At 39.8% G+C, this 16,940-nt stretch overlaps 1 protein-coding gene across 3 annotated transcripts in view; it reads right to left on the bottom strand.

Moving 5' to 3' along the window:
- The window catches only part of TENM2 (teneurin transmembrane protein 2), a gene marked incomplete at its 5' end in the record, with an annotated part of 567,758 nt that overhangs the window by 8,209 nt on the left and 542,609 nt on the right, over window positions 1-16,940 (bottom strand). For all 3 annotated transcript variants that reach the window (XM_082064051.1, XM_082064052.1, XM_082064053.1), the window contains 6 exons: window positions 350-646; window positions 4,725-4,960; window positions 6,519-6,694; window positions 12,740-13,614; window positions 14,109-14,263; window positions 15,774-16,006. In XM_082064051.1, coding sequence (XP_081920177.1) covers window positions 350-646; window positions 4,725-4,960; window positions 6,519-6,694; window positions 12,740-13,614; window positions 14,109-14,263; window positions 15,774-16,006 — 1,972 coding nt within the window. The remainder of the gene's footprint in view (window positions 1-349; window positions 647-4,724; window positions 4,961-6,518; window positions 6,695-12,739; window positions 13,615-14,108; window positions 14,264-15,773; window positions 16,007-16,940) is intronic.

The raw sequence follows: 16,940 nt of genomic DNA, 5'->3' as shown, positions 1-16,940 counted from the left end.
TACCTGTTTCTACTTGAACCTTTTGTCAGGTTTAGTCATATACTTTTGGTTTTAATTAAGCGCAATGCATTGTGTTAGTTTATGCCGTTGTATGGCAGCCTAAGTGCTTTCAGGAAAATATCAAAGGACACAAACCATGCGCAAAGCACTTCCCATTAAAAAGCAGTCAAATTCAGTTGACTAATTGAAAAATAAGGAATTTTGAGACCAGGTACAAAGGGATTCTTAACAGCTGGAATAAGTAAAATTTTAGGTAATTTCTGTATGTTACGTGCAGAGCTTAAAATGAAGCCGAACGGTACCTTTTCTCTTTGAGGCTAACGTCAGATAGTAAAACACCACCACCTACTTTTTCCAGGTAGGTGTAGCTCCACACCTTCCCGTCCGCGAACATGCGGGAGATGATCCTGCCCTGCTTGTCGATGTCCGTCCTCTCGCTCATGGCGCCGCGCTGCAGCCCGGCCAGGCGCCCGTTGAAGAAGTAGGAGACGTTGACGGCGGCCAGGCCGCTGCTCGGCAGCCACAGGAAAGGCCGCCCCAGCTGGTCGTAAATGATCCGCAGCGTGAACTTACGGTGGTCGTCATAGATTTTCTCTGTGCGTATGTTGCGGTCGTAGTCGATGGACAGTAAATTCCTTCCGTGCACCTATGGAGCGGAGGAAGGCTGCAGTCAGGGGGCACGATGCCTCTATGGAATTTCAGCATGAAAGCAGCATGCACAAAGGAAAACTAAATTTCCCCACATTTTCAAAAGTGTAGGACGTCTTCCTATTAACAGGCTTTTGCTTTCTGCTGCCGGGTATATTCAAATATGTAACTTTGACTGTTTTACTGGGGTATTTCCCACCTCCCAGAGAGACAGTTCCTTACTGTCAGGATGCACAGACATTGTGCACACCTGGGGCTTCGAGTGCAGAGTGTTCACATATAGCAGAGAAACAAATTATTTTGAATGGAAGTAATTTTTCTAGTTCTACTATTAGTAGTTCGTAGCCTTTTTCCCTACAATGACTCAAGGAACAATAGGAACTATCATAATTTGGTGTCTTCATTGAGATTTAGCCACTCAGTTTCTGTGGCTGCGACACCCTGCTTATCCATTAATTCATTTAATGTTTTCTTCATTTACTTTCCAAATACTCAATAGGTCCCTCAGCAACCCCATCACTTGGGATGAGTTTCATTTCTTCTGATTAAAAATCCTGATCATACAGGCTGGGAAAGATGGACTTCTAGTTTTGAGAAAAAAAAGTGCTAAATAATTACATTAAATATTTTCCTTTTTTTTTTAATTTTCCAGTTACAATTTTCAAATCAAAGTACAGCACAAAATGTTTCAGTCCCAGATTTATTTTTAATTTTATTTTTTAATGAAGAGAAAAACAGAAACAAAGGTGCCTCAGAATGCCAAATGGAGAGGCTTCTAGTGAGAGTGCTTTAATGAGAGATACATAAATATATTAACTGGAGGCTAAGCCACAGAACTCAGGCTAATGCTGTAATCTGATAAAGCTTCTTAAGTAATTTAATTGTAGATGCACCATTAATAAAGTAGAAGTCTTTAAATTAGATATAATTTGAGAGCAATGACGACTTTAAAAGTATTCATCGGTTTCTGGGAATTCATTCTTCAGCTTACATTTTGCAGTAGCTTTGATTAAGCAACGCTTTCTCTTATCCAAAATTAAACTGCACATCAAACAATATGTAAATTAACCCTGAGCTTTTCTCGAGGACATAAAAGTTATTCTGAGATATTTTCACTGGCAGGGGTAAACCCAATTCCCATCCCAACTGACTCTGTAGGAATTCAGTAATACAGAAAGGAAATTCAAAATTAATACAGTTTTGTGTTTGTAAAGAAATAATTATTTCCAATTATCGCTCATTATCCTAATTTTTTCCATTAATAAAATTTAGCTCTTTAACAGTTTGCATTTCCTCAGTGGGAAATAATTAGAAAAAGCTCTTTTCTGTAGGGTTTCCCAAAGGTTATCTCAGCAACAACTTCTCCTGTAACTCAAATAAAAGATAGGGTATTTTTTTTAAACACATTGACAATAAATCGTATTCTGCTCTCCCATTGTAATGGAAACAAAGGCAGGGAAGCCAAACTCAACAACAGTACTTTTCTCAGCTGGTTGCACTAGTTGTGTAAATGTAGGATCAATCCTGGTGACAGAGACATATCAAACCCTTTTCCTTCACAGAGCTCTTGGGGATGCAGAAGAGAGCTCTCACTTCTCAAAAACATTTAGCTGTAACATGAAAAGGTGAGTGTACGACTGAAAAGAAGCCAGTTTCTTATGGACTGGCAGATTTTATAAAAGCAAAAAAACCCAGCAAAAACGTAAGTCTTTAAAAAATATTAAGAGCTGAATTTTAGCTACTTTTTTTTTTTTTTAAATTTCTGAAGCTGGGATTTCTGGGGTTTCTTCTCTTCAGTACAGTAAGTGCAACTGTAATCTGTACATAGAAAAGCCTGACTCCAGGTATCCTCCCTTTTCTCAAAAGCATTATAAAGATTATTACCTTTTTTTTGCCATACATAACCAAAGCATTAGGGTTTTTTAAATGATTGCACAGAGGAGCTATGCACAACCACAGATATCACGTAGAGAATACAGCAAGCACCTGCTTGGGTAACTCAGGAACTTCATTTGTAAAATAAGTAAAACTGCAGAGTATAATTGCAGTGTCACATGAATTTGATAGGAACCCAAACAAAACGAGTGACTCCCACCCCTCCTGGGAACACCCCTAGTGCTGTCACAAGTGTCGCGGCTGGAGGTGACTGAACAAGCTCCTTCTCTTTCTCTCCTCTGCCCACCCGCACACCTGGTTTCCTCGGGCAGCTGCAGGGACGGGCGCTTTGTGCCCCGCGTCAAGCTCCGGCAACAGAAATCCCTGACGTGATGCTGCCTCGTGACAAAAACTCTTCAGAGGGAACCTGAGTGAGACTTTATCTGAAACTACTTCAAGACACGGAGCGTCTGGCGCATAAAATAGTAGCAGACGGTAAGCGAGATAACACAAAGGTGAAGCGCGGGTCTTCCTTGGCTTTGTGATGTCCGCCCAGGCAGGGGTGAACCCCGCACAATAACAACACCGCCTGTTACTAATTCTGAATTTGGGATTCAGGTGACGGCTCCGCACGCTCTCTCACCAGTTGTCCCAGTGCTGTGTTTGTTCTGTAGCGGTTCATGCCACAGCTGTCCCTGCCCTGCCTGCCACCTGCACCCCATGATGCTCCAACACTCTTGCTGTTTCATTCACTACACAATTTTTAAAGATGAATTACGATAAATGAGATGCAAATAAATTCTGTGCTTTCTCCCTCATTTTCAAATTTCATTTTCAGTCCACTCAACCTGTTATAATCTCACAGTGATTTTCATTTAAAAGAGCTAAATGGATATGTGATTATTGTTACAGGAACTAACACCAGACAATTAAATGTTGAGGTGTTGCTAGATAAAGCAGTGTTTTGATTTGCATAAACATGATGCTAGAAAACCCATCTCAGGCAAGGTTTCAGCTCTAAGATGTGTCTAACTTCAGCTAATTACCACAAGTACCTCTATCAAACTTTTAGTATTGAGAGTTAGGATTACAGAAATTTCATTTCACGGTCCTGTTTATTTTTATTTCGAACACCTAGTCGAAATGCAGACCTGATCTATTTTCTACTTATAATCAACTTCTGCAGGTCAATACATCAAAAATCAATTACACAGCCATGAAATTTAGTTATTAAGGATTAGCTGCTAATCTCATTCCATTTTTGTCTAACCTTCCCCCTCTCCCCAAGAAGTGCATTCTGAGGATTCGTGAGAATAAGGAAAGACTCGTTAATTCAACACTGTGAATTAGATGCTAAGCAATAGGAAAATACCAAATTTAACATCCTTGTCTTTTTTTTTTTTTTTTTTTGTAAATGACTACATAGTTATTTACATATATTGCATTTAGTGTATCAAGTTGAACACACAGAACTGTATCGGATGTCAAACAATGTTGAAAGTACTATTAAAAGAACCAGGACTTGATCAGCACCACATTTGTTGTCTGCCCAGTATCAACCATGTATGCTGAAGCAGCCAGTGAAAGTTTAGATACTTAAGGGGTGAAAAACAGGCCAGCTAAGAACAGAATGGGATTAATCTGGCTGCAGCAGATCTTTAATTTGGCAGGGGATGGATTACATGACCTGAGTGTCTTTCTTATCCTATGCTTATGACTTTGTAATTACGGCAATTATTTTCCAATCGTGCCATTTGGGAAAGGGAATAAACACAATATGCCTGTCTCCATTAATCTGTAGGGGGATTTTCCAGAAGCAAAACATAACAGCTCAAGCTGTAATTGCGTTTGCTCCCCAGGACTAACTGTGGCCAAGTGTGCTGTAGCATTTTTACAAATGGCAAGTGGTCAGATTTTCTTTTTCCCCCACTTTCAACAGCAGAGTGACTTGCAGCAATATTCCCTGTATTTTTACCAACCTCCTTGGGAATACTTTTAGTAATGAAGCTTCTATAGCTGATTGCAGCAGATGATCCCATGCAGTTAACTGACCTCTCAAACAAAGAAAAGGTTGTCGTACTAAAGACAATCCCAGAGTTGTACATTTTTAACAAGTAAAAATAGGAAAGACATCCTTCAAAATGGAGAATTGTCTGCCCACAGAAGAAAAGATCATTATTGTAATGACAGATTCTACTTACCCTGAGCTTTCTTCCAAACACAGTCACTTTGCCTTTAATCTGCTCCTTCCTCAGACGCCATTCAATTGAGTTTAAACCATTTTCCATTGGCAGAGAAATATTACATCGTCCTATGGTGGGAGTCACAGTCCCAGCCAGGACATGAGGCTCGCTGTGAAAGCTAATGCTCATGCCATTGGCATACATCACTCTCAAAGTACCATTATTACAGAGCTGGTAGCTGTTCCTCACTTGATCTACAGCAATAATGAAAAGAAAATAATTTAGCTACTCCAGTCATAAAGAAAACATATAGCTTAATTTGATTGGTTTTTTATTGCACTCCTGTTGATGTTAAATGAAGTCAGCCTGCAATTACCATTTACGTGGTACTATGGTGGAATTACAGATGTCACTGTTTCATGTAAAGAACAGGAGTGTAACAGTGAGCCTGCAGAGAGATACTGTGTTTATTTCATTATGTTTTCCCTTTGGTCTTAATTGTGAATCAAAATGCATGGCGATATATTTCAACCATGTAATTTATTTCTAATATGAACAAAAAGTCCAGAAAACTGAACTGCTGTATAAACAAAAAACCATTAGATTCCAGGACGAAAAGAAAAACAAACAAACAAAAGTTGGTGGACTCTTTATGAGTGGGAAGAAGTAAATGCCAGTTCTTTTTCTTTCCCTCCGTTTAAAAACTGTCTCCAGGCAGAAGCTTTGTGGAGAATTCCAGTTTAGCCCTAACTCCTCAAGGTGTGTGCTCAGCAGCGCAGGCTGGCAGCCCCGTCCTTTCCTTGCTGCCTTCCTCCCACCTCGAAGTGCACCAGCCCTTCACACCCCTGGCCTCTTGCTTTTGGGAAAGTGTAAAAATAATCCTATACGTCTATGGCTGTGCTGCTCTCCAGCTGTTTGACACAGCCGTTCTCAGCCAGGATGGAGTGCTATAGTGTGCCACTGTCACCAGAGCATCAGTGCTTGTCTGACAGGACAGCATCTACATAATTAATCATCTAGTATAAGAGAAATAAAGTCTTTGTAACCAGATGTGTCATGGTATAATAGTCTATAAATGTTGACATTTATGTCAGGGGGAGACTATTGTTTGACGGTGATATTATTTCACTGACTTTATATCTTAATTAAAAACCCCCATCACACACCAAATTGCTGTCAGTCTGCCTTTGACGACTGACTGGTTTTGCTCCATCAGATACAACGCTTGGGTGGTGCTGGAAAGCTCCATGAAACCATTTCACCATTTTGTTCTGATGCCTCCTGCCACACTCAGGATGTAACACTGGTCTCGAAGCGCTAACTGTGGCACAAGATCATCCACTGCACTGACTGGTTTACATTTCATTTAATGAGAATGTATAAATTTGGAACATTTCCTTTTTAATCGTAGGATGGTACCTGAGCCTCCCTCTCCAGGAGAATTTCCACCCCAGCAGCCACCGCTCAGCACTCAGACTGCAGCAACGTGGCACTGGAGTCAGAACCAATTTTGCAGTGGAGTACAGCGAAATACGTGAGCGGGGAAAGTGACCCTGACCCGAGAGGGAACGGCAGGACCAGCTTACACCGGTAGATAATGAGCATAGATATTTGACACAAAGTATGATTGTGAAATGTCTCTTACCTGTCCTGAAGACCTGTCATTTTAGGAATGAGCTTTATGGGAGCTTTTCTTGCAAACCTTATGCTTTTTTCCCCTGCTCATGAGTGTACTAATGGCACAAATCTTTTGCAAATTGTTTTCTCGAGCTGTGTGTGTGGTTAGATGTGCTGAGAAGTGCGCTTTGGTACCTTGAACAACTGTATAGGAAGCCTCCACAGAGGAGAGATTTGTGATGACCGTGACATCGTCATCCCGATTAGAATTCTCGATGTCGATGGTAATAGACTTTTCCATTTCTCGATGAAGGCTAGTTACCACTCCAGTGGGACGTGTTACATTGGTGAGACGCCCTTCATGATCATAGCTAATAGAAAAGTTAGTGAGAGCAAAAAAGCATAAGGATATATGTTCATTTCAATCCCCCGTGTATTAATAATGCACCACACTTGTGCAAAAATACCCAGAATGAAACAGATTTTTCAAGAACATCCTGGCCATACCTATTTCTCTGTTCTTGAAAGAGTCTATAATGATGAAATAATAAATTTAGAGATACTGATCTCAACTATATGAGTGTACATCCAGGCTAGCATATTTTAAATTATTTAATTGATTAACTAAATTATTACAGAAATACAGAGTGCTCAAACAATTATAATTAGCAAATTAACCTTTCAATAGTTGCATTTCACCCCAAGGAAGTGGACTTACGATGGATACTACAATATAAAATTGCATATACTGCACATTTGCAATTGAATACTTAGTGGAAACTACTAAGCATGGTCTTAAGTGACATATCAAGGAATAAACTTGTCATAAGAGATTAAGACAGACATCAGCTCGAGAACATCATAATTTCATTTAGATCTTATCTGTGGTATTCAACTGCATTTTGGGGTCAATCTTTTGGCTCATAAGACAAATGATGAGAAGTTAAAGAACGGGATAGGTTGGAGTTGCACAAAGGGCAGCAGTCAACACACCTTAGAAGATTAATTAAGCGCTCCATAGGCATAAAGATAAAAAAAAAAAATAAAAGAAAAGGGCTCTTCATGAGCTTATTGAGTTAAATTTATTTAGAAGCCTGAGGAGGGGGAAAAGAAAGAATGCTGCCTGAAATCAAATCATACTGTTTCTCCCTTTCCTTCAGTATGCTATATTTGTGTGCATACCTATGCTAAAGAAGCAAAACATTGGATTTTAAGGGCAAGAAATGGGGACCTGAAACAAAACCAGCATTCCGGTCTGACACTTTGCTTGCTGCAATTCTCTACTTGTGCAAGCGTCTCTCACCCAGCTGCTACCAAAGCTTCTGAACAGCAGAAAGGCAAGAAAAAATGTCCTGTGTAGATAAAGGAAAAAGTTTAGGTAGAGATTGAAACCAACTGGTCATCCTTCAAACGTGGAGATCCGGGGAGCAGGAAGCCTGGAAGAGAACTGGTAAATCCATTGCACTGCGTGAGAGTAACAGAAGAGGAGAGGAGCACGTTTAGTAGCACGGAGCTAGCCGAGTTCTTTGGACATCTGTGGTTAGCTGGAAAGATGAAGAGAAATCAGTGCTTTCAACAGGACTTTTTGCAATTAAACCATTCAGAAGCCTCAAAGTAGGCCACCTGAACTGTATAGCATACATCCAAAATTAATACACAAATTGGCTCCTCAGTTAATACAAATACAAAATAAGCCTTTCAAATCCATTGCAAATGGTTGCACCCTTTCAGCTGAGTATAGGGGAGGAAGGAAAAAAACAATCACCTGTGGAGCAACAAGCCTTACCAGGATCAATGGAAGTATTAGGCAAAGAAGTAAATCAATAAGACAAAGCATCATGCAACCTAAAAGGGACCAATAATAGTGTTCATTTAAGCAGTTCAGGATCAAACAAGGATTAAGCAACATGATTGTTCTTAATGAAAGTCATGAGTTTCTGCATATATATATATATATATACACTTTTTTTTTTTTTTTTACCGTATCAACAAGATACTAGATAAATTATAATATGTTGAGGTAATCTATGAAAGGGGGTTTGGTTGAGTCTATGTAAAAGTCTTCACAAAAAAATACTGAAAACTATTCATAAAGTATAGATGAGGAAAGAACTTGATCCAGTCAAGCATCCATCTAGCTAGGAAAAACAAAAAGGACAAAAAAAATGAACAATTTAAAAAATCCCAAAGGTTAATGAGTTACAACCTAAGCGTCTGTATGTGGACTGCTTTGGGATGTTTAGTGATTAGCAGGGCGATGAACAGAATATCAGGTGTCAAATATTACCGAAGAGACAATGTTATTTAGGACAAACTAGAAAAGTCTCTGAGTGGCTTCAATGTGACTATGCAGAGCTTGGTGAACATCCAGAAAAATGGCTGGCAAAATTCCTCATCAGCAAATATATTTTAGGCAATGCAAATGAGACGTTAATTCATACTCTTCACTCACATTGCTGGGTTTTTAATTAACCCAGGAAAAATTCCTGGGGATTGCTGTGGGCTACTTGCTGAAAATCTCTGTCCAAAGTGCAGGGGCAGTCTAAAAAATAAAAATGGATGAGGATCTACAGAGACTGAAACAGAAAAACAGAAATATTCTAATGCTATTTCTATAAATCAGTGTTTTGCCTCCTGCCATAGGGCATGTTTCCCAGTGTCGGTCATGCTATTTGAAAACAGCACTGGCAGAGATTCAAAGGATTTATAAGCAAGTGGTGGACATGCTTAAAGTGACACATACAAAAGTATTCTCTATGAGGATCTGCAGACTGTTTAGTTTACGAGCTAGACATATAAAAAAGTCACTACTTAAATGATATATACACTCCAATACCAACATATAAAGAAGGCATTTCTATTTTATCCATTGCATCGATAAAATCTTATTTTAAAAGAATACCTTAAAGGTAAAAAATGTAAAATTAATAAAACAGAAACCTCTTATGTTCTACATAATTTAGAAGTGAAACATTATTGAGGTGGGGCTTTTTCATTATTTATATATTATGTGAGAGCAAGTGCTTAGTAGACTACAACAACCAGACATTTATCTGAATAATAAAAATAAAGCTATACAGGAATTAAATAGTTATATACTTTTCTTCTTTATGTCATGAACCTGGGTCTACTGAAGTAAGAAAATAAAATTTTGCAATGGAAAATATACTAATATTCTACTGGTATCGTCTTGAGAAGCAGCTGTTACATATGACAGTCAATGCATCAGGCTAGATGAATCAGATCTGATAAGGCAATTTTTTACCTTCAAATGAGGTGGATTCTGGATACGCTGAAATTACTGAGCTTTTGTTACTGACTTGAGTTAGAGCACGGTCTCATTGCAAGTTTTTTCTACTAATGAAACTATGAGGGGAGAGAGTGAACAGAGCCTTTCTTAATCCTGGCACCTTAGCCTGGGTTCAGCATCCCCCTGTGCCCACTACCGCATTGCTGAGGGGATCGAGGCGCCTGGGCAGGTGTGAGTTCCCAGGACAGCTCTGGGTCACAGACTCGCCTTCTGCTGCGGCCACGGCCCCATCCTGGGGCTCGGAGCTGCGGCCTCTGTGGGATGTACGCGTATCCCACCCCTGGGTCCCTCCCACGGGCCTGTGATAATGCACTGCGGGCTGTTCTCCCGTGGCCAATATTGTGGCACCTCTACATCTGCTCAGTTTTTTTATTACCAGCTTCGTGGTCCCTGGGGTTTGAACCGTGCACTGCTCCACAGCTTGCAGGTGGGGTCACCAGGACAGCGGCATATATTGTATTGTAGAAAGGAGCAACAGCAGCTTGTGACTTAACATAGAGCAGGGCAAGGTGCAGACCCACATACAGTTACATATATCCCTGTTTTCTCTCCCTAATAAAACACAAGCTATTTCAAGAAGAAAACTGCAGCATTCTCTTAGGATGCTGTGAAGACCAAGTGGAATGCCACTGAGGACCACTTCAAAGATCTGTGCTTCATGCCCAAGCCCAAGTTTAAATTACCCCATGTGAGCCTGCTGGTAGCTGTTGGATTATTTAAGACCCTTGCTTGTTCCTACTGCAAATGAACCGTGTGCATATGCACATGCACTATGTATATTATAATATGCATATGGAGTGTGTGTAGACACACACAAAAATAGATTGTGTATGCATTTCTCTGCGTATATACATGCATACCCGGATACACTGTACAGGTTTAATTCTGTGAACATTTTCAGAATACAGTTGCAGATAAAAGAGAGGAATATACCCACTAAGATAGTGCGGCACTTCAATGCCTGGCTCATATAAATGTACTGAAATAAATTTTTCAGAAGGGTTCTTAAACTTTACTTCATGTGTTATTTTACTACTAAAAAAGATATTTGTTCTTTTCCAGTTCTGCTGCCATATTAACAATTTATGGTATTGATTACTTCTGTACGAATACATGAATTTAATGGCACAAAACCCAATTTTGTAACTCTCATTGGCTGAGTATTTCTTATGTCTTCAATTGATACTAACTTATAGCTACCAAAATGATGAATACAGAACTTTGCCCTTGGAACTGCTTTGTAGAAAAATATAAACCAGAAACCAGTATTGAATGACTGTGGACTGTGACTGTTTAGGTTTGTAAATCTGATCTGACTAATTCTCATTATCTTATTAATTAAACCCTGAACTGCGGGGGTACATGAGATGACAAAGAATATTAAGGAGGTACTATAAGTCAGCTGCTTAAGATCAGCTTAAGATGTCTCTATTTTTCTGGTATTTTGTAATGAGCATCTCTGGTGCATACACGTATCTACTGGTCCTCAAATAGGGGTTTCCATGAACATATAGAGATACTTATCTTCTTTTAACCTCCTTGTGAATGGCATTTTATGGCTATTTTTCTAACCTAGATAATACTCACCACGTATAGTTCATTTTACACATGCACTATAAAGTACATGCATTTTTAATGTAGCGAAAAGTCTGTATGTATGATTCTCAGACAACCTTTTTAAATATTTCATTGATTTTCACGTAGAGTTTTAAATTACTTTGCTATTTAATTTCCTACAATTAATTACTTGTGTTTTGACAAATAACTAGTTTATATGACTTCTGATCTGAATCTTGAGCTACCTATAGAGGAAAAAACAACAACAAAAAGCCTGCCTAGAAGGGCACCCACACCGCATCAGCAATAATGTGAGATTTCACCACTATCTAGTACAGTGAGATTTTACTTGGTCTTGTAATCAGCAGGTAATACCTTCATGCGTTCACATAACTGGATTATTTTTGTAACTAATGTATGGTAAATAAATACTCTTTGCAAAATATTAAGGAGAAAAATCCTCTGCATCTCTACCGACTGTCTAGAACTGTTGCAGTAGTTCAGTTTCCAGGGCCCACGAGAGGGCACTGCTTTCCTTTGTACAGAAACGAAACGTGTGATGGACAGAATACTGACGTGCAATGCTGATTTAGACATCTTTTGAGCAGACTGAACCAGGTCTTTTTATTCCTGCTTTACTTACGTTTTCGCTAAAAAGAAAGGATGTGGCGGCCAAGATAAATGCATTAATGAACTAAAATAGGTGTGTGCCACTGCTAGTCTGTAACCTTAAAAACAAGCCTACAATTTAAAACAAAATATAAATAAATCCCTATTCATACTTTCTACCCACTAATTTGAGAAATGGTATTTGGTAATCATTAATTAACTATTTCAAATACCATATATGGCATAAAACTTGCCAAACTTAAACAGTTACATGTATTTTGAATATATTGTTTAGCTCCTGCTTTCAAAAATGGTTTTGATCAATAAACGGCAATAAGACTACTAAGAACGGGATGACTATTAACAAAAATCTGACAAGTTTTTTGAGATTTTTGATATACTTTTGAACTTTATCTCTGATGAATTTCATTTAAAGAGGGATTTCTGGATTTTTAATCGATATGCTTGTGAACACCAGGGTGCTTTTGGGTTATCTACAAATTACGGGAGCTACACCAGGGCTCTGACAGATAGCTGGGGATCTAATTTCCTCACTTGTCTCAAGAATGAACAATCAGTGAAGTTAATCAACATTTTATCAGCCATGAGTAATACATGAGTCTGAACGGAAAGATATATAATTTGAGTTCCGAAAGAAAGTGCGGAATTAGGGCTCCTAGTGAGAGGCAGCTCAGTCGGAGCCACAGGTTGCTGGGGGCAGGAATCGAGGTGGGTCGGTACCCACCCAAGGGACCCGGCAACACTGGTGAAATCAAGAGGCCACATAACCATTTGCAGTACCACACTAGACTGAGATGTATCGGCCTTATTCAGTTTCAGTGAAAAGCCTAGAACAAATTTCAGTAGGGTCAGTTAGGGACCTACTCACTACCATTTGAAAAATAAAATGTATGCTTAATATATCCAAAAACATTCTTACTCATAAAATGTTGTCCATCCTGTTTCATCACTCTTCGTTGCTAAGAGACCACTGTTTCCGTTATATGTCATTAATCCGAGCTCCAGGGTCTGTGTTGAGACTAGCTTGAGTCCACCATTAGTGCCAACAGCCAGCGTGACAATCTGATTATCCGGCATCAGTAAATGGCGGGGCATCCCACTGGCATCCCGACGGACCTTCAAGGAGTTGCCATTGTTGTCCATCACCTCCGTGACATCGTTATCGCTGCTATAGGTGAAATTGTACAAGTACTCCCCGGTAACAAGGCTGAGAGTGTACTGGTGAATCCCGTCAGCATTGAAGACATACAGCTCCTGTTCTCCTGGAGATGCAGCTTCATATTGGTTAAAAGAATTAAGAATGGGCCTGTTTTTACTGACAGCCCTAATGCGGATATTTCCAAGATCAGCTATGTAGATGGTACCGTCTGGGGCCACAGCTAAGGAAGATGGTGAATTTAAGATGGCATCAGTGGCATACCCATCATCCCCAGAATAGCAATTACAGTTGACATCATTTTTGCAATCACAGTCTGAAGCTGCCCCTGCAAGAAGGCATATTTCTCCATTGGTAGTTACCTGGCGTAGCCGATTAATTTTTTTTTCATCTGTCTCACTGATGTAAAGAACTCCTGTGTGTGAGATGGCAATGGCACTGGCTGATTCAAGTGCAGAATGAATAGCCAGTTTGCTAAGAGAGTAGTCTATACCAGGAACCTGGCAGTGCATGGGGCGTCCAGCAATAATGCTAACTTGATGATTTTCTGTGATCCGTAAAATAACATTGTTCTCTAGGACATAAAGTGAGTTGTCCATGGGATTGACAGCGAGATCAGTAGGCCACTCCAGCCGTACCTATGAGTTGCACAAATTATTACTGTAAAAGTCATAACTGAAAAGTACACTTCTAGTGTTTAAAATTCCATGTGTAACAACAGCAAATTAGTGAGGGGTTTATCAGCGTAAATCATGAAACCAAGTCATGAACGGCAACTATTTCAAACAATGACTTTGTTTTTCAGAAATATTAAAGCTACGTGCAGTGGTAACTTTGGATAATTGTGTTCCTGTGCAACAAATGAATGCTACATTGTGGAAGCTCTACAATAATTACAGAAAAACAGGCAATTAAGACAATAACTCCCATTACCTCAACCTTAGTTCTCTATAGTTGCATAAATAACCTGTGTTAGCCACAGTATGAGGATCATTCACTCATTTCAGTAATGAATCAAATCTGCTATCATCTTGTGCTGCATAATATATTTCTTAAGTGGCCAGGCAGTCATCCAAAATAGATGCTCATCTCTTCTAAGGCAGAGAAGAAAATAAATGCAGTAAGAGTCTACCTGGGTGACATCCATGCTGGAATCACAGCTGAGAGGTCGAACAGCAGTTAGGTCATTGGAGCCCAGCAGGGTTGATATGATTCCGTTCTGATCCACTTTTCTAATCATAGTGGCATCAACAAAATACATGAGTCCATACTTATCCACGGCAATTCCTGCAAATATAAAAACCAGGCATCAGCGAAGCAGAGAAGCTCCCAGCTTCAAGGCAGGCTTCATCTTCTTATCAAGTTTACAAGATGGTGACGTTTGTTCACTTCTCCTGTTCTTTCCTCCCTTCCAACCTGAGCACAGGTCCTGGAACCCTCCAAGTACCCATAGCTCTGTGGAATAAGTGGCATCAAGCAGGTATATCCTTCGGGGCCTTGAAGAAAAGAAAACCACAGAAACCCCCCAAACCTGCCAAAAAGCCAGCAGAATGCATCCGAATTCAAACTCTGTGTGACATATTACATAAAACCAACTAAAAAAAAACCAACTCCTAAGTTTTAATCTCAGCAATTTGAGGCGTTGCTTTCTTCATCTGAAGGATCTAATGAGGATGAAAGTTTTTTAGAAATCTTTTAAAATCGCTTTAGAAGTGTTAAAAAATTAAGAGGACATCACATTCTTTCAGGATGTTTTGTCAATCTTTGACCTGTTGCAGTAAGGAATATGAGAAGAACATCTGGTGCTTCCCAGATGAAGACACAGGGGTTCCCAGCCTAGAAAGAAAGGAAAGGTTCAGTGCGTGTCCCATTGGGAGTCCTGGGAGAGGAGAGGCACAGAACGAGAGGGTGCTGCCTCGCAGGACCTGGAGGATGCCGCTGCCTGCTGGGAACAAGGACAGACTTTTCCTCACTCGCCTTCCCTGCTTTGATTTGTCACACTGCCTTGTCCAGTCCTTGGGCTGAAAATAAAATATCCATCTAAGAATTTTGTCATCAAATGGTTGTAGTGCCAGTGAGAAGAGATACAGCTTTACCAGCTTAATGTCTATGTGGAGGCTTAACTTAAAACATGCAAGCAGCCCTATCCTGTTAATATACCTAGTATGTATTAACTGAAACTATTACCTATACATAGAAACAGGACCCTTCATTTTTATTGTTTTTTGCAATCATCTAGCTGTTTTCAACCATTGAAATAAAACCCAAAGATGTTTGAAACACCTGGCAATACACCTGATTAATCAATCCTTACAATTAAGATGAAACAATGGAAAAAAAATCTTAAAAAGAAGCACATCTCCAAATCTCTATATCATCTTGAAAACTTCTTGTTAAAAGTTAGAATCTGGAAAGGGCAAAAATCCTTTTATTTTTCCTTCCCTTCTGAAGAAAAAGGGGATACGTAGAATAAAAACTCAGAAAAAAGACACTGCAGGCAGTTTTTCTCCCCAAAGGCTGTATCTCAAACAGTAATTTGTTTCCCAGTTTACACGCTTGCTTCTTGGAGTGAGCGCTACCCTGCTAATTTGTGTTCTGTTCTCCTTTTGCAGCGTTCAGCGTTGGGGTAATAAAGTTTGCTTTAACTAAACAAAGCACGAACACTTGCCAATCCGCTGTAATTAAAGTCCAGAATAAAAACTACCGAGGAAGGAGTTGATTTAATTGCCAGATAATTATTTCCACATCCAGCCTAGCCTCACACAGTCATTTTCTCCGGCTTCTTTTCCTACGTTACCTCGAGGGCTCATTAGGGTTGCATCCACCGCCTTCCCTCCATCCCCACATCTGGCCTCGTCAAAGGGCAGGCACTGCTCTCCCGTCCCTGCCACCACTTCCGAGTTGCCAGCCAGGTCCTTCGTGCCCGTCAGGGACTTGACTTTGTATATCCGCCGACTATTGGTGTCCGATACGTACAGTGAGCCTGAAACAGGGTCCACGGCCAGATAGTATTTATGAGCAGGATTGTTGCTTTAGAGAAAAAGAAAGCATAAAAGAGAAAGAGCTGAGCAGTCCAGAAACTTCACAGGCTTCCAGAGCTTAAATACTCATCAGGCACAGAGAGATCTGGAAAGAAAGTCTGACACCCTCATCCAGAGGTGGGGTCTGAAGGACTGGTATCCGAGGACCTAACTTGATTGTTTCAGAAGCATTGTCATTTTAAATCTCATTCATCCTGCTACACCAAGCTTGCACAGCAGAGCCTAACAAGCCAAAGCTGCAGAGCAGACTTTCTTCTTGATCTCTTTAGCCCATTAAATCTGCTCCAGGTCAATTCTCTTTGGCTTATCGCTACCTGTTGCCCCCCTCTCTGCCACCTTGTTTAACTTCCCTTGAAAGCAGAAGTCATAGGAGTAAGACCAAAGAATCAATTTCTGAGTTACTTATATTATGCCACAAGATTTGTGAGGTCTTGTATAAATAGGAGGCAGAGGCATAACAAATTTATTCTTTAAAGCAAATTTGTTCTCATTCATTCTTATCAAGAATCTCATTTACGTCAGATGAAGCTGGTTATATAACTAACAGAACTAAAAGCAGAGACCCCAAGTGTCTGACTTTTACTCCAAACCTTCTGTTATTGAAAAACTGGTCCTCGGTTTGTGATTAGAATGGGTGCTCATATGGAAATCTACTTTCTGTTCTGAAATATATGCTTTTTGGCAGCTTGTCACATTTTGGAACTACTTTAGCAAATCATCTGCAAATTGAGAAATGTCAATCTTAGCGATATATATACATACATTCACACACACAGAACTGCAGTGCAGAAATATTTTCAAAACCTTGCCTGGCTAGTTTAACTCAATTCAGTTGGAATTTAAGCATGATGTGAATTTTCCAGCCTTTGGAGCCTATGGGTGAGTGTAAATAAGGTCAATGGTGGTTTCAAAGCATAGAAGAC

The sequence above is a fragment of the Streptopelia decaocto genome, assembly GCF_964273445.1.
Source record: "Streptopelia decaocto genome assembly, chromosome: 12".
NCBI lineage: Eukaryota > Metazoa > Chordata > Aves > Columbiformes > Columbidae > Streptopelia > Streptopelia decaocto.
This window is presented reverse-complemented; position numbering and strand designations above follow the sequence as displayed.